Source organism: Bufo gargarizans, chromosome 8 (genome assembly GCF_014858855.1).
Source record: "Bufo gargarizans isolate SCDJY-AF-19 chromosome 8, ASM1485885v1, whole genome shotgun sequence".
NCBI classification, from domain to species: Eukaryota; Metazoa; Chordata; class Amphibia; order Anura; family Bufonidae; genus Bufo; species Bufo gargarizans.
Genome location: NC_058087.1, coordinates 20,950,106 through 20,972,876, shown reverse-complemented (window position 1 = coordinate 20,972,876; position 22,771 = coordinate 20,950,106). Strand labels below are relative to the sequence as shown.

Sequence of the window (22,771 nt, the reverse complement as noted above, 5' to 3'; positions counted from 1 at the left end):
AAAAATATGGAAGCCCTAGGAGATTTGAGCTCTCAGATAACTTAGACCGAGGTCTCTGACCTTAAATAGCCTGTTAGGGTTAAGCCTTGTTCACAATCATCGTTAGGAAAGGCCAGGAGATGCAAATCTCAAAGCTTTAGACATACCCAGACTCCTCTATCCTTGTGCCGGGAAACAGCAGTTTCTCACATACAATTCAGCCACAATTCATTGGTATTATGATCAAGCGTATGAGGAAAAAGTTACTCACGCTTCAGAAGTATTTTCAATATATTTGTAGCTTAAGGCCCCTTTCACACAGGCGTTGCGGATTGGGGCCGGATGCGTTCAGGGAAAATGGTGCCATTTTGACACTAAAACAAGTCAGTTTTCACTGCATTTGCATTCCATGTTTGTGTTTTTTCCGCGCAGGTGCAAACATTTTAATGCGTTTTGCACGCGCGTGAGAAAGATCGTCATGTTTGGTACCCAGACCCCGAACCTACACTTCTTCACAGAAGTTCGGGTTTGGGTTAGGTGTAGTGGCGTCGCTAGAGGGGGGCGAGGGGGGGCAATTGCCCCCCCTATGTTGTCCCTTGCCCCCCCGGGTGCCCCCCCCCCCCGCTGATTCCCCAGAGTGAATACTAATGAGCGCTTCCATTATGGAAGCGCTCATTAGTACCGAAGGACCAGGAAGTGGTGAACGCTCTGTACTCACCACTTCCTGGTCCTCGGCTGTCGGCTGTGCAGGGCTGCGCACAGCGTGAGGGCGCTCTGTGACCTCACGCTGTGCGCGCCAGTTTAGAGCACAGTCGACTGAGGAGAAAATGGCAGGCGGCGTCCGTCCAGGAGCAGGAGAGGTAAGTGTTTTTATTTTTTATTTTATAAAAAATGTGGCTGCTGGGGGCATTATGGGGGCTAATAGGAGGCATATAAGGGCTAATTGGAGCCATATGGGGCATTTGGAGGCATATTTGGGGGCTAATAGGAGGCATATGGGGGCTATTTGGGGGCTAATTGGAGGCATATATGGGGGCTAATTGGAGGCATATTTGGGGCTAATTGGAGGCATATTTGGGGCTAATTGGAGGCATATTTGGGGCTAATAGGAGGCATATGGGGCTAATAGGAGGCATATGGGGCTGATAGGAGGCATATGGGGGCTAATTGGAGGCATATGGGGGCCTATGGGGCTAATAGGAGGCATATGGGGGCTAATTGGAGGCATATGGGGGCTAATTGGAGGCATATGGGGGCATATGGGGCTAATTGGAGGCATATGGGGCTAATTGGAGGCATATGGGGGCTAATTGGAGGCATATGGGGGCTAATTGGAGGCAAATGGGGGCATATGGGGCTAATAGGAGGCATATGGGGTAATAGGAGGCATATGGGGGCTGATAGGAGGCATATGGGGGCTGATAGGAGGCATATGGGGGCTAATAGGAGGCATATGGGGGCTAATAGGAGGCATATGGGGGCTAATTGGAGGCATATGGGGGCTAATTGGAGGCAAATGGGGGCATATGGGGCTAATAGGAGGCATATGGGGTAATAGGAGGCATATGGGGGCTGATAGGAGGCATATGGGGGCTAATAGGAGGCATATGGGGGCTAATAGGAGGCATATGGGGGCTAATAGGAGGCATATGGGGGCTAATAGGAGGCATATGGGGGCTAATAGGAGGCATATGGGGGCTAATAGGAGGCATATGGGGGCTAATAGGAGGCATATCGGGGCTAATTGGAGGCATATGGGGGCATATGGGGGCTAATAGGAGGCATATGGGGGCTAATAGGAGGCATATGGGGGCTAATAGGAGGCATATGGGGGCTAATAGGAGGCATATAGGGGCTAATAGGAGGCATATAGGGGCTAATAGGAGGCATATGGGGGCTAATAGGAGGCATATGGGGGCTAATAGGAGGCATATGGGGGCTAATAGGAGGCATATGGGGGCTAATTGGAGGCATATGGGGGCATATGGGGGCTAATAGGAGGCATATGGGGGCTAATAGGCATATGGGGGCTAATTGGAGGCATATGGGGGCTAATAGGCATATGGGGGCTAATTGGAGGCATATGGGGGCTAATAGGAGGCATATGGGGGCTAATAGGAGGCATATGGGGGCTAATTGGAGGCATAATGGGGCTAATAAGAGGCATAATGGGGCTAATAAGAGGCATAATGGGGGCTAATGAGGCATAAGGGCTGATATGGGGGCTAATGAGGCATAAGGGCTGATATGGGGGCTAATGAGGCATAAGGGCTGATATGGGAGCTAATGAGGCATAAGGGCTGATATGGGGGCTGATATGAGAGGCATAATGAGGGCTAATGAGAGGCATAATGTGTCATCCACAGATGCCCCCATAACAGTGTGTCTTCCACAGATCCCCCATAACAGTGTGCCTGTGCACTGACGAGAGACAGAAAGAAGGGGAAAGAATACGTGGATGCAAGCAGAGGACGGCACAGCAGACGACTGAGTAGCTTCTTTTGTAAGTAAATTGCTTTATTATAACTGTATCCCTGCAGATCGCAATTCACTCGTATTTTGTAATCTTATTGATATATACTTATTTTGTTTGTGCCCCCCCATTTTTGACTGTGGTATCTTTGTGCCCCCCCTATATATTGTTCCTAGAGTCGCCACTGGTTAGGTGTTATGTAGATTGTATTATTTTCCCTTATAACTTGGTTATAAGGGAAAATAATAGCATTCTTAATACAGAATGTATAGTACAATAGGGCTGGAGGGGTTAAAAAAAAAAAATAAATTTTTTTAACTCACCTTAATCCACTTGTTCGGGCAGCCGGCATCTCTTCTGTCTTCTTCTTTGAGGAATAGGACCTTTGATGACGTCACTGCACTCATCACATGGTCCATCACATGATCTTTTACCATGGTGATGGATCATGTGACGGACCATGTGATGAGCGCAGTGACGTCATCAAAAGTCCTTTTCCTGTGCACTGCAAAGAACAAGACAGAAGAGAAGCCGGGCTGCGCGATCAAGTGGATTAAGGTGAGCTATATTATTTTTTATTTATTTTTAACCCCTCCAGCCCTATTGTACTATGCATTCTGTATTCAGAATGCTATTATTTTCCCTTATAACCATGTTATAAGGGAAAATAATAATGATCGGGTCCCCATCCCGATCGTCACCTAGCAACAATGCGTGAAAATCGCACCGCATCCGCACTTGCTTGCGGATGCTTGCGATTTTCATGCAGTTCCATTCACTTCTTTGGGGCCCTTGCTGCGTGGAAAACGCAGAATATAGACCATGCTGCGATTTTCACGCAACGCACAAGTGATGCGTGAAAATCACCGCTTATGTGCACAGCCCCAGAGAAATTAATGGATCCGGATTCAGTGCGGGTGCAATGCGTCCACGTCACGCATTGCACCCGCGCGGAAAACTGGCCCGTGGCTCAAGGGCACTTTTTGTTCAGAGGACGCTGAGCTGTACCACACTAGTTCATGCGCGACGTTACTCATGCGTGAACATCAGGTGTAACTAGCAGCCTAAATGCTCAATACCATGGGTGGGGTCTATTTTTATATTATACGCCCTAGTTAAATAAAATAGTTACAAAATAACTGTGTCACAAAAACACCTTAAAGTTACAGATGTCATTTAACCCTTTTATTTTTAAAGGGGTTGTCCGGGTTCAGAGCTGAAACCGGACATACCTCCATTTTCACCCCGGCAGCATCCCTGACTTGAGCATCGGAGCAGTTAAATCGCGCAGGGCAAAGGCATTTTTTGGGAGATCCGGTGATGTAGCGGGGCTCTCCATGGGGCTGCCAGCAAGCCCAGTGATGTCACTGGCACTGATGGGCGGGATTTAGGGCTGCCCTAGCCAGTAAAAAAGCTAAGGCAGCGCTAAAGCCCGCCCATCAGAGCCAGTGATGTCACCGAACACACTACCGGGCGGAAATTTTCGCCCGGCAGTGTGTTATGATAAACAAAAGAGCCTGTGCCCTGTGCGATTTAGCGCAGGACAAGGGAGCGCATCGGAGCATGACATGCTCCGATGCTAGCCTCAGGGGGGCTGCCTCGGTGAAAATAAGGGTATGTCTGGCTTCAGCTCTGAACCCGGATAACTCCTTTAATATCTCCATTTTTGTTATCCATCTACACTACGTGCAGAATTATTAGGCAAATGAGTATTTTGACCACATCATCCTCTTTATGCATGTTGTCTTACTCCAAGCTGTATAGGCTCGAAAGCCTACTACCAATTAAGCATATTAGGTGATGTGCATCTCTGTAATGAGAAGGGGTGTGGTCTAATGACATCAACACCCTATATCAGGTGTGCATAATTATTAGGCAACTTCCTTTCCTTTGGCAAAATGGGTCAAAAGAAGGACTTGACAGGCTCAGAAAAGTCAAAAATAGTGAGATATCTTGCAGAGGGATGCAGCACTCTTAAAATTGCAAAGCTTCTGAAGCGTGATCATCGAACAATCAAGCGTTTCATTCAAAATAGTCAACAGGGTCGCAAGAAGCGTGTGGAAAAACCAAGGCGCAAAATAACTGCCCATGAACTGAGAAAAGTCAAGCGTGCAGCTGCCAAGATGCCACTTGCCACCAGTTTGGCCATATTTCAGAGCTGCAACATCACTGGAGTGCCCAAAAGCACAAGGTGTGCAATACTCAGAGACATGGCCAAGGTAAGAAAGGCTGAAAGACGACCACCACTGAACAAGACACACAAGCTGAAACGTCAAGACTGGGCCAAGAAATATCTCAAGACTGATTTTTCTAAGGTTTTATGGACTGATGAAATGAGAGTGAGTCTTGATGGGCCAGATGGCTGGATTGGTAAAGGGCAGAGAGCTCCAGTCCGACTCAGACGCCAGCAAGGTGGAGGTGGAGTACTGGTTTGGGCTGGTATCATCAAAGATGAGCTTGTGGGGCCTTTTTGGGTTGAGGCCTCCCAGTCCTACTGCCAGTTTCTGGAAGACACCTTCTTCAAGCAGTGGTACAGGAAGAAGTCTGCAAGGTAAGAAAAACATGATTTTCATGCAGGACAATGCTCCATCACACGCGTCCAAGTACTCCACAGCGTGGCTGGCAAGAAAGGGTATAAAAGAAGAAAATCTAATGACATGGCCTCCTTGTTCACCTGATCTGAACCCCATTGAGAACCTGTGGTCCATCATCAAATGTGAGATTTACAAGGAGGGAAAACAGTACACCTCTCTGAACAGTGTCTGGGAGGCTGTGGTTGCTGCTGCACGCAATGTTGATGGTGAACAGATCAAAACACTGACAGAATCCATGGATGGCAGGCTTTTGAGTGTCCTTGCAAAGAAAGGTGGCTATATTGGGCACTGATTTGTTTTTGTTTTGTTTTTGAATGTCAGAAATGTATATTTGTGAATGTTGAGATGTTATATTGGTTTCACTGGTAAAAATAAAAAATTGAAATGGCTATATATTTGTTTTTTGTTAAGTTGCCTAATAATTATGTACAGTAATAGTCACCTGCACACACAGATATCCCCCTAAAATAGCTAAAACTAAAAACAAACTAAAAACTACTTCCAAAAATATTCAGCTTTGATATTAATGAGTTTTTTGGGTTCATTGAGAACATGGTTGTTGTTCAATAATAAAATTAATCCTCAAAAATACAACTTGCCTAATAATTCTGCACTCCCTGTAGTTTAATGTTGCAATAATTTGCGTTTATTCTCATCTGGAGTTGTTCCTGGTTTAACATATTCTAATACAACCCTTTTTTTTTCATTCCATCTATGTTTCTTTTCCTGACAGTGTTGCAACAATGTGGTTTCCTGGTATTTATTTTTTTCTTTCTCTATTCTGCTGTCTGTTGCATCCATGCATCTCCTTATGTTAGATTTATCTTCATTTAGTCTCACTCGTATTTCCCTTTTAGTTTGTCCTATGTACCACATGCTGCAAGGACACCTCAATCCATATGTGACATTTTTAGTCATACATGTGGCATAATGGTACATAGGAATTTCATATTCTTTTCTTGGATGGTTAATGTTCTGTCCTCTTAAAATTTGGTTACAGTTCATACAGGATAAACAGGGAGAACGTAACCTTTCTTACTAACAAAGTTTGTATTTTTATGTCCCCCTTAATTAGTCTGTTTCCTATTGTTCTTCCTTTTCGATATGAAACCCGGGTTTGTTTTTGAACAGTCTACCATATTTTTTTTATCATATTGTAATATGTCCCAATATTTTTTTTTTTTTTTTTTGTATTAATATTGCATGATGATTGTATGTCTCTATATACAATAGATGATCTTTAGTATCCTTTTTAATCTTCCTTTTTAATAAAGACTCTCTGGGAATTTGTTCAACTTCCTTTTTTATATTCTCCAGCATATTTTTTGTATAGTCTCGCTTAATAAATTTTTGTTGTATCAGTTTTTCCTGTTTTATATAATCAGTATTCTTTTTAGCTGTACGTTTTGCTCTTATCAACTGACCTTTAGGTATACCTTTTAAAGGTATGTCGGGCGTGGTGACTAGTGTAGAGTAGGGTATTGTTCTTATCTGTAGGCTTTGTATACAATGTAGTCTCAAAACCTCCTTCACCATCCTTAGTGATTTCTACATCTAAGAATTGTATAGTCGTAGTGTGATAGTGTCACTGGAATGTAATAGATTCATGGCATGTGTTCAGATAAACAGCAGCCATGGGTTCTTTTAAGCAGCTGCCCAACTCTCTGAAAATGGTTGAGGCCCACAAAGCAGGAGAAGACTAGAAGAAGATAGTAAAGTGTTTTCAGGTTGCCATTTCCTCCATTCGAAATGTAATAAAAAAAATGTCAGAGACAGCAGCTCGAAGGATTAGTAGAAAGGCAAATCAGAACTCCCTTGACTGCAAGAGACCATCAGGAAGATTTAGCAGAATCTGAAGTTGTGGCACGTTGTTTTACTGTTCAGAGAAACACGCACAAATATGGTGTTCGTGGAGGAGTCATCAGAAGAAAACCTCTCCTGCGTCCTCACCATAAAATTCTGCATCAGAAATTTGCAAAAGAACATTTAAACAAGCCTGATGCATTTTGGAAACAAGTCCTGTGGACCAATAACGTTAAAATACAACTCTTTGGCCACAATGAGCAAAGTTATGTTTTGAGGAAAAAAAGGGCACAGAATTTTGTGAAAAGAACACCTCGATCAATGATGTTTTGGGGTTGTGTTGCAGCCAATGGCACGGAGAACATTTCACGGGTACATAGAAGAATGGACTGAATGAAGCAAGCTCTGGAAGCAAATATAACATCAACTGTAAAAAAAAAAGCTGGAGTTGAAAAGAGGATGGCGTCTACAAATGGATAATGATCCTAACCACGCCTCAAAATCCACAACAGACTACCTCAAAAGGCACAAGCTGAAGGTTTTTCCAAGTCCCCTGATCTGAACATCATTGAAAATCTGTGGATAGACTTCAAAAAAGCAGTGCATGCAAGATGGCCCAGGAATCTCACAGAACTGGAAAACTTCTGCAAGGAAGAATGGATGAAAATCCCTTAAACAAGAACTGAACGACTCTTGGCTGCTACAAAAAACATCTACAAGCTGTGATACTTGCCAAAGGGGGGTTCTATTGTAACGCCCTAGAGTAGCATTACCACTTCTGCACCCCGCTACTGTCTTTACTGGTTAACCTCATGTCATCATGTGTATTTATTTCAGGTCCAAACACTGTGCATTTCCAATTTTGCAACTGTTATGTTCAAAGGTAATGTGCCTGGTTCACCAGCAGGTGGCAGCAAACAAGGCAGAGCTATAGTTACATAGTGTGGAACCTTTTTTTCCATTCTAAGCCTCCCTCTGTGGAGGAGTGGGTGAGACCCACTTCCTGCAGGAAGGGAGGGACCAGTTTCTAGAGCAGTCTAGCTTACCCCCTGTTGGGGAAGGAAGCAAGGGCTGGGCAAGTCGCCATTGGATGTGCCCCAACTAAGCAAGGCAAGCCAGCTAGAGCACCTTCAGCTCTGCTGGACATGGAGGCCACAGCTTAAAGCCTCAGAAGCCAGGAGGAGTTTTTTCCTGGACAAATCTAGAGACAGACCATACAAAGAAAAGTTGCAGCATCCAGAGGAAGCTAAGTTATACAGCTATCCTGTTAGTACAGCAGAGCCACTGAGCAACAGATGTAGCAGAGAGGAGTTTCCCTCCACAATTTTAATGCTAAAGCCTGCTGGAACCAAGAAAAAGTCTGTAATCGTTTGGAGAAACATCACACTATTAGGTACTAACCATGCAGGGTGCCCAAAGTTTTGCTTCGGGCCCTTTTCTTTTTTGAAAATGTAAAAGATGAAAAAAAAAATATTGCTTTTGCTTAAAATACAAAGGGAATGTGTCATCTTTAACTTTATGCGTTTTGAAGATCATTTCATCTTCAACTTGCTTAGATGTTCACAGTAAGTCATTTTGACCAGGGGTGCCCAATTTTTTGCATGCCACTGAAGTGTACAATATGATTACTAGCTTTGTTTCTAATGTATCGTCTGTATTAAAACCTTATGTGGCCCTTTAAGTGCATTTTCACCGCTGAGTAGACATGGGTTTGGATGTTTTCTGTGCACATATTGACTGTAAGAACGAATGATTTGCTTATTTAGTCCCATAGTTTACACAACTGGGGTTGAGAGGTGGCGAGATCATTAGAAGGCTTCCTTCTGAACCTCTCCTGCAACAGTCCTTCAAGTCTCCATGTGAAGAACGTGGGTCGGGGAGCGTGGATTGTGTTCAAAGACAGAGGTGATTTTTATATACTCGCTGCAAATTTCAATCTTGTTATGAGCCCGAGGGACGATCTCTTCAATAAGCTGCAGCAATCAGTCAATAGCATCCAGGATTACTCTGCCAAAAACTGGAGATGCCAAAACCGTTTATTTCTAGCTAATCTCCATGGAAGGGGTGAGTGTTCTTTATAATGTAAGGACTACAATGTAACGGCATTTATTGTCCGGTCTGCTGTATAGATAATGCAATAATAGACTACTTCACACTCCCCAAAGAATGATTTTCTTGCCGTAGTGTTTGCTAAGCAGCAGCCCAAATATGTTTGGCCCATTGCTCAGCCAAACACTGCCAGCGGGTGACATGTACCGACGACCACACTACGGGTGCTGGCTGCTCATATGGATAAGCATCATTGGCACTTACTGTACAGTTCAACGCCAAAAGGAGGGCATTTAACCAAGAGACTCTTTATGTCTTAAAGGGATTGTCCTACAAAAAATATTCTACAGTTTTCAAACCAGCATCTGGATCAGAATACTTTTGTAGCTGCATGTTATTAAATATTTAGCATAGCTACTGAGTTATTCAAAGAAATCATCTGTATAGCGCCACCTGCTGTTGTTTTTTTCTCTATTTTTCTTTATTTCTTTGTCCGGCTCACTGAGATGGCCGCACATGCTCAGATTCATCCTTCAACTGCCTCCTGAGCTGTGATAGGGAGAGCATGGACACGCCCCCTGAGCTGTGATAGGGAGAGCATGGACATGCCCCCTGAGCTGTGATAGGGAGAGCTGAGACACGCCCCCTGAGCTGTGATAGGGAGAGCTGAGACACGCCCCCTGAGCTGTGATAGGGAGAGTATGGACACTCCCCTTGAGCTTTCAGCTTGATATAGCTCTAGCAGAGCAATGAATGGGGAGATCTCTGGATCCTTGTGAGGTACAGGGCTGGTTCTAGCTTTGTTAGAAAAAGGTTGTCATGTACTATATGATGTCTGATTTTATTTTTTAAGTTAGTCATGGGATAACCCCTTTAATGTTGCACAGTTATTAGGACTGAGCAGGGACATAGCTAGAGGGGGTACACCTCTGGGTCCGCACCTATATCGTAAACTAAGTTGGCAAAGTGAAGGAGGGCGCACCTCGCATGCGCGGCTGCCCCCTATTAATTTTTATGGGGCCGCCAAAAATATCCGAGCACTGTCTTGTGTATTTTATCTCGGCCCCATTGAAGTGAATAGAAGTGATGGCCACGCTTGCGTGGTGCGCCCTCCTTCACTTTGCCGGCTCAGTTCAAAAGATGCCGGCTCAGTTCAAAAGATAGGGACCCACACCTAGCGATATGCCCGCAATGTCTGACATGGGAATATCCCTTTAAGGTGTTTTCTTGGGCTACAATATTGGTGGCCTATTGATAGACGGATGTCTGACTCCTGCCACCCCACCGATCAGCCATCAGCCCACCACAGCATGTCAATTTATACTGTGGATCTCTCCTTTGGATTTCACCCTTTGCAATAGAGCGGGTGAATTTAGCCTAAAATAGCTCTTTGCATGAAAACACTGATTCATATCAAAGAAATATGTATACGCCCAAACTAAGTGCCCCCCCCCCCCCTCTATCTTGTGTTGAACTTAGATAAGGTGGCAATGGAAACCGACAGATCTGCTTTAAAGGGCTCGTCCAGGACTTACAATTCTGCCACCAGGAGGGGCAAACTGAAGACAGATGTGCACATGTCATTGAGTTAAATGGGAACGGTACAAATCCATCCATCTTCCCCAGCGTCAGCCTTGTTCGGATAAATGTATGCATTTAACAGATCAGAGCATAGACAGAAGCAATTTATGTATCAGAGACAGAAAATCCTATTACAATACAGAATTAAATCAGCCTAAACTGGGACATTCATTTCAAGATTATGACCAAGAAAACAGTGAAAAGTACACTATACCGTCATCTCTGCTCCTGTGGGCTGTTACGAATGATCGCATGTCTCTCCCGCTCCTGCCTGTAAAAGTGAAGAAAAGCTGAGATTAATAGGACATACATCAGGGAGCGATCTCCTACCCATCACTGCGTCCTCATTACACCGAATGATATAATACCATCCATACGATCATTTCTATGTCTTCATCTATAGAATATATTCCGCCGGCACTTTTTGGGATGTCTATATCGATCTTAGCCTCCTTTTATTCACAGTGCTTATCAATTTTTTTTATGGGGTCATCATTTTCATGGGAGAGGACATTACGGTGTGTCCTCAATAGTCTGACTGCTAATACTGCATGCATTACAATGATTTAAAGGGGAAGTTCATTTTTCACTGTTATCTGGCATTACCCTTAGCATTTGTCCTCACAGTTTCAGATCTTGGGGACTGGCACTAAGGGGATGTTTACATGGCTTTTGACATTAGAAATTTGGCACCAAAAAGCTGCCGTCTACAGCGCAAGATCTATTCATAGCTATTCCATATCATTGTTCTAAACGGGAGGCCAAGGTTTGTGTCCTTTCTTGACCTGGTCGCGGCTATAAACCGCAGCCTCGTGGATGACTGCGTAGCCTACCTTTGAGAACAATGGGAGGCCAATTGCCAATCTGCAAGGCCAATGGCCACTTTTTGGTGCGAAGTCCGTACCAAATTTCCTATGTCAAAGCTGCCATGTGAACATACCCTAAGGATGTGGCTGTGCTGGCTGAATCTGTTTATGAAGCAGTCAATGTGTGGTACACAGCCTGACCTTAAAGCAAACCTGTCTGGAAACGCAGCACAACCTCCAGACAGCAGGGGGAGCTGAGCAGATTGATGCAAGTTTTGCTAAATCTATTCCCATAAAAATATATAACATATTCCTTTAAATTTTTACCCTTTCTATGCTTAGAAATCCAGTGGGTGGTACCACTCAGTGATTGACAGCTAAGTCTGTAGGGCTATGCATACAAATATAGCTGTCAATCAGAGAAAAGGACTGCCCACTGGACTCCTAAGCATAGCAGCAGTGAAGCCTGCCACCAGGAATTAGCTCCCCACAGTCCCAAGACCTTTTGTCCATTATAGAGACTGCACCGATGACCTCCTAACTTCTGGGCTTTTCTGAATGAGAGGTTTGACAAATGCATTCAGATCCTAGTAAGGAGTCATGGGGTAGAGCCGCTCTCCTAAGGAGTCATCCTGGCCAGTCCCAGTTATGACTTCACTGACATCGCACATATTGGGTAATTCATAAGAGGTCTCTTAAAATGGCATTAGGTGAATGTGCATTGAAGTAAGGTGTATTGACTTTGCTTTCTTTTTTTTTTTTTTTTTTTTTTTTTTTTTTCAATATCTCTTTATTGGAACAAGAAATCACTCGTACAACAATCAATGACAAGACAGTGCATTGTACAAGAAAGCAGCAAAGCATAATGTACATTCAATACTGATGAAAATGTGATTTCTTAATTCTTTTTTTATGATTAATTAATTCTTAATTCACCTTTGTACAATTTTATACCCCCCCCCCATCAACCCATACCCGCCCCCCCCCCCCCCATCCCTGAACACCAATCTAACACCACCGGACATGAAAAAGGGCACGGCCCACGACGCCTATCACCTCCTCCAATGGTGCACTCGGCCCAGCGCCAGCTCATAGATCCAATCGCCCTAACTTGCCTGCCAGTTGAGCCTGTAAATACCAACTCGTGAGCTTGAATGGGGCTATGAGTTCCTGAATTTCAGCATCAGACAATTGCTTCTCTACAAATCTCCTCCATTTTTTAATGAACTTCTCGACCAAACGCTCCTTATCCTGTTCTACCTCCAACCTTTCCATATAGAGAACATTTTTCATCGTCCCTATGACCTCTTCCCACACTGGTGCTTCCTTCCCTAGCCAATGTCGCAAGAGAGATTTCTTCACCGACATTAGCAGGAGATGAATACCCGGCTTAGCGACTAATGACCCCATCTCCTCACCCTGGTTCTTAGTAACATAGTGGAATATACATTGCTGCGGCGAGAAACCCACCACATCACCCCAAACGGCTTCTATAAATTCCACGGCCTGTTTCCATACCGGTTGCACTGTTGGGCATTCCCATATGGCATGTAATAATCCTGCCTTCGAGAGGCCACACTTAGGACATTCCCGTAGGTAATGAGCCGGGGCATCTGCATAGGAAAGATTAAAGGCGTACGTCGCTCTATGTAGAAGTCTTAGTTGCGTCTCTCTCCACTGTTCATTATACGTCGCACGCCTAACCAATTCCATCCCTTCCCTCAACTTCTTTGCTATATTTGGGTCGGATAATTCCCTTTCCCAGGGTTTGTATGCCCCTTTTACCAAACCTATTGTCTGAATGTTATGAAGTCTACGGTGCAGCTCAGAGAGGGGCATGTGAGAGCCATCTTTGCCCAACAAAGCCGCAAACCATGCTAACCTATCCGGGTCGCCCACGGAAGTCGCCTGTGCATTACAGTAACTTTTAATCTGCTGAAAGGGAAGATAATGGGCATCCTGTAATTCAAACTGCGCCTTTACCTGGTTCCAAGTCAACCATTGGAGACTAGGGGTGTGTAGTAGGTCTTGAAGAATCCTGATATTCTTTTCCCTCCATACCTGGAACATGCTACTCTCCCTGCCCTGAGAGAACGCCGGCAGTGCCCATAATGGTAATCTGGGTGACAAATAGTAGGGAAGCCCATAAATCTTCCTAATCGCCCTCCACGCCAATACGGTATCCTTTAATAGAATAGACTGCCTAATTGACACCGGTATGTCTTTCATCCTGGAGTGTAATAGGGCCTCTAGATTTTCCCCCTCCGCTAATTCCCTTTCAATAGTAATCGCCGAATAGTGCCCTGTGCCCCACACCCAATCACGCACATGTCTGAACAGCGATGCCAGATTATAATGACGAATGTTCGGCAATTGCAACCCCCCTTCATCCTTCAATAAAGTCAATTTAGCGTAGGCAATACGAGGCCTCTTAGTCTTCCAGAGGAAACGGTTAAACGCTCTCTGCACCCTGACTACATCAGTGTGCTTCAGCAACACAGGAATAGTCTGAAGTGGGTAGAGTAGCTTCGGGAAACTTACCATTTTGATTAAATGCGCCCTCCCACACACCGATAAGGGTAAGTCCTGCCATTTCTCCAATTCATTTTCTATTTTGAGGAATAGAGGGGGGTAATTCAACTTGTATATTGACGCAGGGGTGCGACCTATCCTAATGCCCAAATAGGTCAGATAGTCTCTCCGGACTTCCACCCTATTTTGTAGCCGTTGCGCTACTTTGCTTTCAACTGCGCATGCACCGAATGTCTCTTTAGGAGGCTTGTGGTAACATACCCCGTATATGATACATCAATGAAGACAGAAGGGGGACCAGCCAGTATGACTCCTTTGGAGAGCAGCTCCACCCCCTATGACTTCATACTGGCATCTGTTAAGGACAGTGGTCATGGACCCACAGAGCCAACCGACCGGTTTCACTTAGGGTTAGTCCTGAGAGCGTTAACCTAGCAGTCTCTGGCCTTCCCTGCGGGGAAGCCACCGGGCTGCTACCTCTTGGAATAGTCCTGGTGTGGTTGGCTGCTGACCCACAGGGATCAGAGACATAGGTGTGTAGCACTGGGGGATCAGACAATACATGTAGTCAAGAAACAGGTAGAGGTCAGGGCTGGTAGAGTTCCTGCAAATCCGTGGAACAGTGCAAAGGTCAGGGCAGGTGGCACAGGATCAGTGCGTTGAACAGTTACAGGTACACAGGCAGACACATGGATTACAGCTCTTTTAGCAAGCTAGGAAGACCTGGCAGATCTATTGAGACCTATAGCTTGGGCAAAGGGGTGGAACAGTCCATCTATAGAGAAGAGATAATTAGCTCATTCATCAAGCAGCTGAACACAGGGTCAGATAGGGGAATTAACCCTCACAGTGCTGCAGGAAAAAGTCTCTCCACTATACACACAGGAAGAGGCCTTGGGGCCAGGTTGCGGTCCAAAACGTGGGACACGGGAATCTGACTGGTGAGTGATGTGACACTCGTGCCCACCCTGATAGAGGGCTGTTGGTGGTCACGACAGAATCTGAATGAGCAAGTCTGGCTTCATTTTCGAAAGGGGTTGCAATCAGGCATCCCTTTTAGGGAAACCCTAAACACTCATTCCCTAATAGCATATTATTATAGGAATCAATCATTGCTAAAGCATTTAGAAAATATCCTGCATGGCTGCTGCCAGCATCAAATGTCCTCTCATTCCCTTGTCTCAATAGAGAAGCCTGCAGTCCCCGCCAGGTATGCAGAGTAACTGGGGAAGTTCAATTTGACCCCCGTTTTTTCCATAAAGTTCCACAATCGCAGTTTTCTTTAGAAGCAATTCTAAGACTTTCTACAATGCTTTCAAAAACTGAAACCGGGTTTGTAGTGCATTACGAAAAGAAGTATTGTCACAGGGACACTGGGGCTCAGCGTGACGACTTTATGTCCCGTAGACTGCTGAATGGAAAACCTATCCATTTTAAGGGGTTTGATATGGTAGGACATGCCCCCAATGTCAGATAGGTGCGGGTCCTACCACTAGTATTCATTCCATTCAATATTTTTAGCAGTCCCATAGAATTGACCCACAACTCTAGGACCTGCACTTATCAGACATTGGGAGCATATCCTAGCAATATGCCCCCAGTGTCCAAGATGGGACATCCCCTTTAAGCCAAACACCATTTTTGAGAGGTAAAAAACACAGCAGACCAGTCAGCCATATGAGGGAACTAAGAAACGGTAGGAAGATTTATTAATATTGTTGTAGCAAACTACAAGATAGCAAAACTGTGCAAAAAGGTGCAGTATGTACTGACATGTAACACATATGTAGAGGCGGCGGAGAGCGCCCATGCAGCATACACCAGCACTGTGGCCCCTTCAGTCTCAGAATTGAGGAGGATCCCAGAGGGGCCCCACCGATCAAAGTGATGTCTTACTCTAGAAATGTGGCAACATTTTATATGATTGGAACCCCCCCTAATGCAACTTTACTATATAGATGTATGAGGAAATGCACTTCTATACCACGCATTTCATGCTGCCGGCCTAATCCCAGTGCCATGCTGCTTTCATTCCAGAAGTTCCCATTTACTCCACAGGTTTCATTACTGGATTTATGTACAGTCTGCACTAACACCTGCTCACATTGCTCAGTATAGGACCTGTGCTCGGCAGCTGCTCCTGGAGACCCCTGACCTGGACCAATGTCTGGCGGGGGTATTTATGGTCCACAAATCATCCCACTTAAGTGCCTGATGTCACTGCATGTATGAACAGGCACCAGTGCGTGGCGTGACTGCTTACCGTCTCAGGTTATTATTCTGTGCAGACTGCAAAGTTTCAGGTGGTGTGAGACTATAAGTCCCAGCATGCCCTGAAAGCTGCAGCCTGTGATGGCATGCTGGAACTTGCAGTTTCACAACAGCTGGAAAGCCATGAGCCAAGAACACTGGTATAGATACAGCTAAGATATATACTGTACATACCTCTCATAGAGACTAACACAGCATTAAAGGGGTATTCCCATCTTGGACATTGGGGGCCTATTGCTAGGATCTGCCCCCAATGTCTGATAGGTGCTGGTCCCACCTCTGGGGCAAAATGACAGAGGGCGCTCCACGCATGCGCAGCCACTTTCCATTCATTTGTATGGAAGTGCCAAAAATAGGCGAGCGGCACTTGGCTGAAATGAATGGGAAGCGTGGCCACCACTCCATTTACTTCTATGGGGCTGACCGAATTAGCCGAGCCAGCGCTAAGGTGTTTTAGGTTCTCTCCCACAGAAATGAATGGAGGGCGGCCGCACTTGTGCGGTGCCCCCTCTGGCACTTTGTTGGCTCCGTTCTACAGATAGGTCGCCCCTATCTTTAGAGCGAAGCCCACAGACATTCAGACATCAGAGATGGCCAATGTCCAAGATGGGACAATTCCTTTAAAGAGAATCTATCAGCTCAAAAACAGCCCCAAACTAGAGTAGGCGGTGTATAGTGTAAGTGGTGCCGAGGTTTTTATCTTCATACTCACTTGCATTCAAACGCTGTTCTCCCCCAAACCAGCAGTAAAATACATGGGGAGGACTATAAGAGGAGTCCTCTCAGTTAATTTTACTGCTGGTTTATGGGAGCAGAGGATCGAAATGCAAGTGAGTATGAAGATAAAAACCTCGGCACCACTTACACTATACACCGCTTAGTTTGGGGCTGTTTTGGAGCTGACAGATTCCCTTTAAAGAGAACCCATCAGGGAGTAGAGGCTCCGCTTCTTCTTTTTCAGATAGTTTATTTGCGTCCACATGAAATAACAGTTCTGGAGCATCTTTTCTTAGTACACTGAACTGTGCAGTTTTTCTAGGTGTTACCATTCTTCTCAGGCCTGGGCTGGTTGGTCAGTGGGCTGCCTGCCATGCATGATCAGCTGTTTCCATGGCTATAAAAGGGTAAAGAACCTGCACAGGTCCTTCACCCACAGTAAACAGGACCTTCAGCAGCAGTCTGGGGGCCACAACTGCAGAGGAGGTAAGAGATGTCTACTGATAATCTCCCACCTCCTGCACCAGCTGAGCTCCTGCCAGTCTCAAGGGAAAAGTGTTGCTGCTAGTGGTAAATGGTGGCTTGGGGGAAAATACTTCTGTCAGTGGGGGACAGGTGAGTAGATCACTGCTGATTCTACCGGTGGGGGAGGAGTTGTAAGGTGCCCTACGCTGCCTCTGGTGCGGGAGGGGTGGGAACGGTGACAATGCTGCTGCCAGTAAGAGAGGGATGGGAAGGGTGACAGTGCTGCTGCCAGTGAGGGACGGTTGGAAACAGTGAGAACGCTGCTTCAAATGGTGCTGAACTGCACAGCTTGCAGTTTATGGACATCTTCCTGCACAGTACTACATAGCTTAGTGTCCTCAGCAAAAATAGAAGCAGTGCTATTAATCCCATCCTCAATATCATTATTAAGCAAGTTAAATAATAGGGGACCCTATAGGAATCATTGACCACAACTCTCTGGACACGGTCCTTCAGCCAGTTTTTAATCCAATTACAGACATACTTTCCAAGCCTATAGACCTTATTTTACCTATTAAACATCTATGAGGGGTGGTTGGTGTCATTTAACAGATATAGCACTAGAATCAGTTTCATGCACCCGATCGTTCCCATATTGCGTTCCGCAAACCACGGATCTGAAAAAATATGGTCACCTTCCGTGTGCAATCCGTGTTTTTCTCACTCCCATTACTAGAAATTACTATTGTCCGCAATAAGAACAAGAAGAAATGGACATGTTCTCTAACCCGCGAAACGGACACACGGATGGGATCCGTGTGCTATGTGGTTTTTGTGTGGATCCATAAAAAGGAATTGGTCCATGTGAAATCCGCAAAAAATGTGTATCGGACACAGATACAAAATATGGTTGTGAGGCCTCATTATGTTTCTGTGATGAGACAGAAAGAAGAAATGGGAATGTGCATGTGAACCCAGCCCTATTCACAAATATCTAGTAAAAATAACATTGGGACAACCGCATGCGGGGTCCTAAGGGTGGGTTCACATCACGTTTTTGCCATGCTTTTCTATCCTGCAGAGTCTGGCAAAAAGACTTATTCCTTTTTTTTTTTTTTATTACAATGAAACTCCATGGTGAACGTATGTCTCTGTATGGCATCTGTAGGAGGCATCCGTTAACGTAAAGGTTTTTTTATACGTTAAACAGATGGCAAAAACGGATATGCACCCAGCCTTAGAAGAGATGCTCCAAAATGTGTATATTACATGGAATACAAGTATTTACTAAAACAGACAAATCAGGAGAGGTGCAATGTCTCTAAAACACAGACGTCATTCGGGTTTCCAAAAATCATAATTAAAAAATGATAAAGGCGAAAACCACTCCTTGATTTACATCTACATAAAGTTACAGCTAACTGGGCATCTAAAAATCCGTGAAAAAAATGCACCATTTTATCCTCTGTTCACAACTAAACCTGCATCCAGAATCCGGCAGCCTCCCTGTTACCATAGAGAAGCGATGACAGAGACACTCAGTGGAGAGCGCTTAGTCGCATGTCTGACATCTGTCGACGTGTCGGTGTGACATTTTTCTTCCTTTGACCCTTGTGAGTTCTGATCCAGGAGAAAAGATTGTTTCACCCACTCAGGTCCTCCAGGACCAGACACAGATTAGCCGTGGTTAGCATGTGTTAGTTTAAGGGCTATAACTTTTTTATTTTTTGGGCTATTGTTCTAATATCTGTTAATTTATTGTTTCCAGATCATTGCAGCTTTTTTTTTATTTTTATAATATTGTATATTTTTTATTTTTGGAATTTTTAGGTTTATAGTTTGAAAAACAATTGAAAAAAATTAAATAAATTTATTTTATCATAGGCAATTTTTCTGGCAATCATTCAGTCTTCCCTTACATCAATATTTATTTGTGTTATTCATCACAAACTAATTATTTTGAAATTATTATTTCATTCATTTATACAGCACCTAATCATTCTGCAGTGCTGTATGGGGAGTGTCACCAGTCACATCGGCAACCCCGATGACGGATCCGTCTTCAAAATGCGTTCAGTGTTACTATGGCAGCCAGGACGCTATTAAAGTCCTGGTTGCCATAGTAGGAGCGGGGAGCGGGGGAGCAGTATACTTACAGTCCGTGCGGCTCCCGGGGAGCTCCAGAATGACGTCAGAGCGCCCCATGCGCATGGATGACGTGCCATGCGATCACGTGATCCATGCGCTTGGGACGCCCTGACGTCACTCTGGAGCGCCCCGGGAGCCGCACGGACGGTAAGTATACCTCTCCCCCGCTCCCCACTACACTTTACCATGGCTGCCAGGACTTTAGCGTCCTGGCAGCCATGGTAACCATTCAGAAAAAGCTAAACGTCGGATCCGGCAATGCGCCGAAACAACGTTTAGCTTAAGGCCGGATCCGGATCAATGCCTTTCAATGGGCATTAATTCCGGATCCGGCCTTGCGGCAAGTCTTCAGGATTTTTGGCCGGAGCAAAAAGCACAGCATGCTGCGGTATTTTCTCCGGCCAAAAAACGTTCCGTTCCGGAACTGAAGACATCCTGATGCATCCTGAACGGATTTCACTCCATTCAGAATCCATGGGGATAATACTGATCAGGATTCTTCCGGCATAGAGCCCCGACGACGGAACTCTATGCCGGAAGACAAGAACGCAGGTGTGAAAGAGCCCTAGACATTTTGCCCAATCTATCTTCTCGGGGTTTAAAGTCTCCCTCCCGAAGGCATTTGAGCATCCTTTGTAGAAGAGGGGTACATATGAAAGGGTTAATATCTGAAATCTACTCTACTTTGTTGATTCCCTCCCCGGAACGGATTCATAGACACTCTTATATGGTCCGATGAAAGGAATACTTAGGAAGAACTCTACCAGACACACTGTGGAGGAGAGCGGCGAAGTCTTCAGTGTCAGTTCTTAAGAGAACCAGTATAAGCTCCTAATGTACTGGTACCACACTCCTGATCTCCTCCATAGATTGAATCCAGCAGTCGCAGAGGTTTATTGGAGATGCGGGACAACTAGAGGAACGCTGTACCACATTTTCTGGGACTGCCCCTTAATACGCACCTTCTGGTCCAGAGTCAGCACTCTTTTGAGTGATATTTTTGGCTGCAGTATACCTCCTGACCCCATATCCTTCCTTCTTAATATTACACCAGCACATATAAGGAAACATTCACACGTCCGCAATTCCGTTCCCGAAAAAAATAGAACATGTCCTATTCTTGTCCGCAATTGCAGACAAGAATAGGCATATTCTATTAGTGCTGGCAATGTGCGGCCGACAAAACGCGTATCGGACGTGTGAATGGGCCCTTAAACTGTTAATACAAGTGCTGACTGCAGCTCGCTGCCTTATTGCTTCTGGAAACAATCTAACCCCCCAAAAATCTCCGACCTAGATGCTAAGGTGACAGAAGTCCGGACCCTGGGATACACGACTGCTATGTTTCAGGATAAAGTAGATCTATTTCATGCCATTTGGGATGTTTGGGACAATTACTGGGCTACTAGGCAACCCTGAGATGAGCCCAAAGAATAACCCCCCACCTCCCCTCCCCCTGATGTGTCTTTGTCTGTATTGCCCAAGTCTTTCTTTTCTCTGCTGTTACTCTCTTTATGACAGTGATGTTCTGATAGGATTCAGCGTAGATCACACCCAACCTAATAAAAGATCTATGCAGCTACTTCTTCAGGAATGTTCTCTTAAAGGGGTTGTCCGAGTTATGAAAAAAATATATATATAGCACTGTAAATCTCATGGGCAGCAGTATATAACTGAGCTAAGCAAGTTTTAGGTAAAAAAACAACTCTTTTTCCTAATTTCCCTGGTTCTCTTCTAGCCCTTTGTTTACCTCCAAAAATCTCTGCCCCTCCCCCTGCTCTGCAAAGGGAGTGAATACAAGTACTGCCCTGAGTAGCATGTCTGCCTGCTGGGAGACTCAGCAGCATGTTGTATGTGTAGGACTACAAGTCCCAGCTGTACAATGACACTGCAGCTGTACAGCTGAAGGGGCGTGGAGAGAGCAATAAGCAGTGGCTGACAGTGCAGGGGGGCGTGGCCAGCACAGTGAAGTCTGTACAGACACATATCTGCTCTCTCAGGCTTGTGCACCAATCATTATCAGAGCAGGGAGAGAAGCTGATATCACAGGTCATGTGACCCTCAGTGAAATGTGAGAAAGGAGCAACTACAGATGCAGTAAGTGCATGGTAAAGCTGTTACATTTGATTAGTTAGAAACATATAAAGAACAAAAAAATAACTCGGACAACCCCTTTAACGGTGGTAAACCGTCAATAATTGTCTCTTTTTTTTTTCTTTTCTTTTACTTTTCAACCAAATGAATACGAGAAGATGCTGGGTTATCACGTAGCCTTTATTGGTTTTTGTCCGATTTACATTGCATATGACATCTGATGTTATATTAGGTGTACTTTTGCTGAATACTTTGTACATTCTGCCTTGTTCACTTTATACAATTCTGCGTACAGATGAGGCTACTTTCACACTAGCGTTTTAGTTTTTCAGTATTGAGTTCCGTCATAAGGGCTCAATAACGGAAAAAAAGCTTTAGTTTTGTCCCCATTCATTGTCAATGGGGACAAAACTGAACTGAACGGAGTGCTCCAAAATGCATTCCGTTCCATTTAGTTGCGTTCCCATACCGGAGAGCAAACCGCAACATGTTGTAGTTTGCTTTCCATCCTGGGATGCGGAGTAAGACGGATCCGGCATGACCCCCAATGCGAGTCAATGGGGACAGATCCGTTTTCTTTGACACAATCTGCCACAATAGAAAACGGATCCGTCCCCTATTGACTTTTAATAGAGTTCATGACGGATCCGTCTTGGCAATGTTAAAAATAATACAACCGGATCGGTTCATAACGGATGCAGATGGTTGTATTATGAGTAACGGAAGCGTTTTTGCTGAACCCTGCCGGATCCAGCAAAAATGCCTGAAACAGATTTATACTGCTGTATTTCAATAAAAATACAAATAAAAAAATTAAAAAAAATTGTCATCTCAAGTAGTGGTGGCATATGGCTAACCTGGGGCCCACACCTATCTCTTGAACGAAGCCTGCAAAGTTCTGGACAGCGGACCCATTCATTTCTATGTTACTTTGTAAAATAGCCGAGCGCGCCGCTTGCCTATTTTTATAGGCCTAGTCTTATAGAATTGAATGGAGGGCAGAGGCAGATGCAATGTGGCTCTCCTCCACTTTGTGGCCTCTGTTGTAGAGCTATGTGCGGGTCCCAGAGGTAGACCCTCTCCTATCAGACACTGGTGGCATATCCTACTGATATGCCACCAAATGCTTAAGCTGACACAACCCCTTTAACATTCAGCTCACTGATTACTCGGGTTGCAGCCTTAAACCTACAGTATATATATATTCCGCTCACCATATATATAATAAGTACATGTATATAATGGTGGACAGGTATCAA

The 22,771-nt window shown here is 44.8% G+C and overlaps 1 protein-coding gene across 1 annotated transcript in view; it reads right to left on the bottom strand.

The window, feature by feature from the left end:
• CCDC148 (coiled-coil domain containing 148) overlaps positions 1-22,771 on the bottom strand; it is a 213,122-nt gene that overhangs the window by 165,651 nt on the left and 24,700 nt on the right. Inside the window, exon 2 of the mRNA XM_044305121.1 lies at positions 10,694-10,750. Coding sequence (XP_044161056.1) covers positions 10,694-10,750 — 57 coding nt within the window. The remainder of the gene's footprint in view (positions 1-10,693; positions 10,751-22,771) is intronic.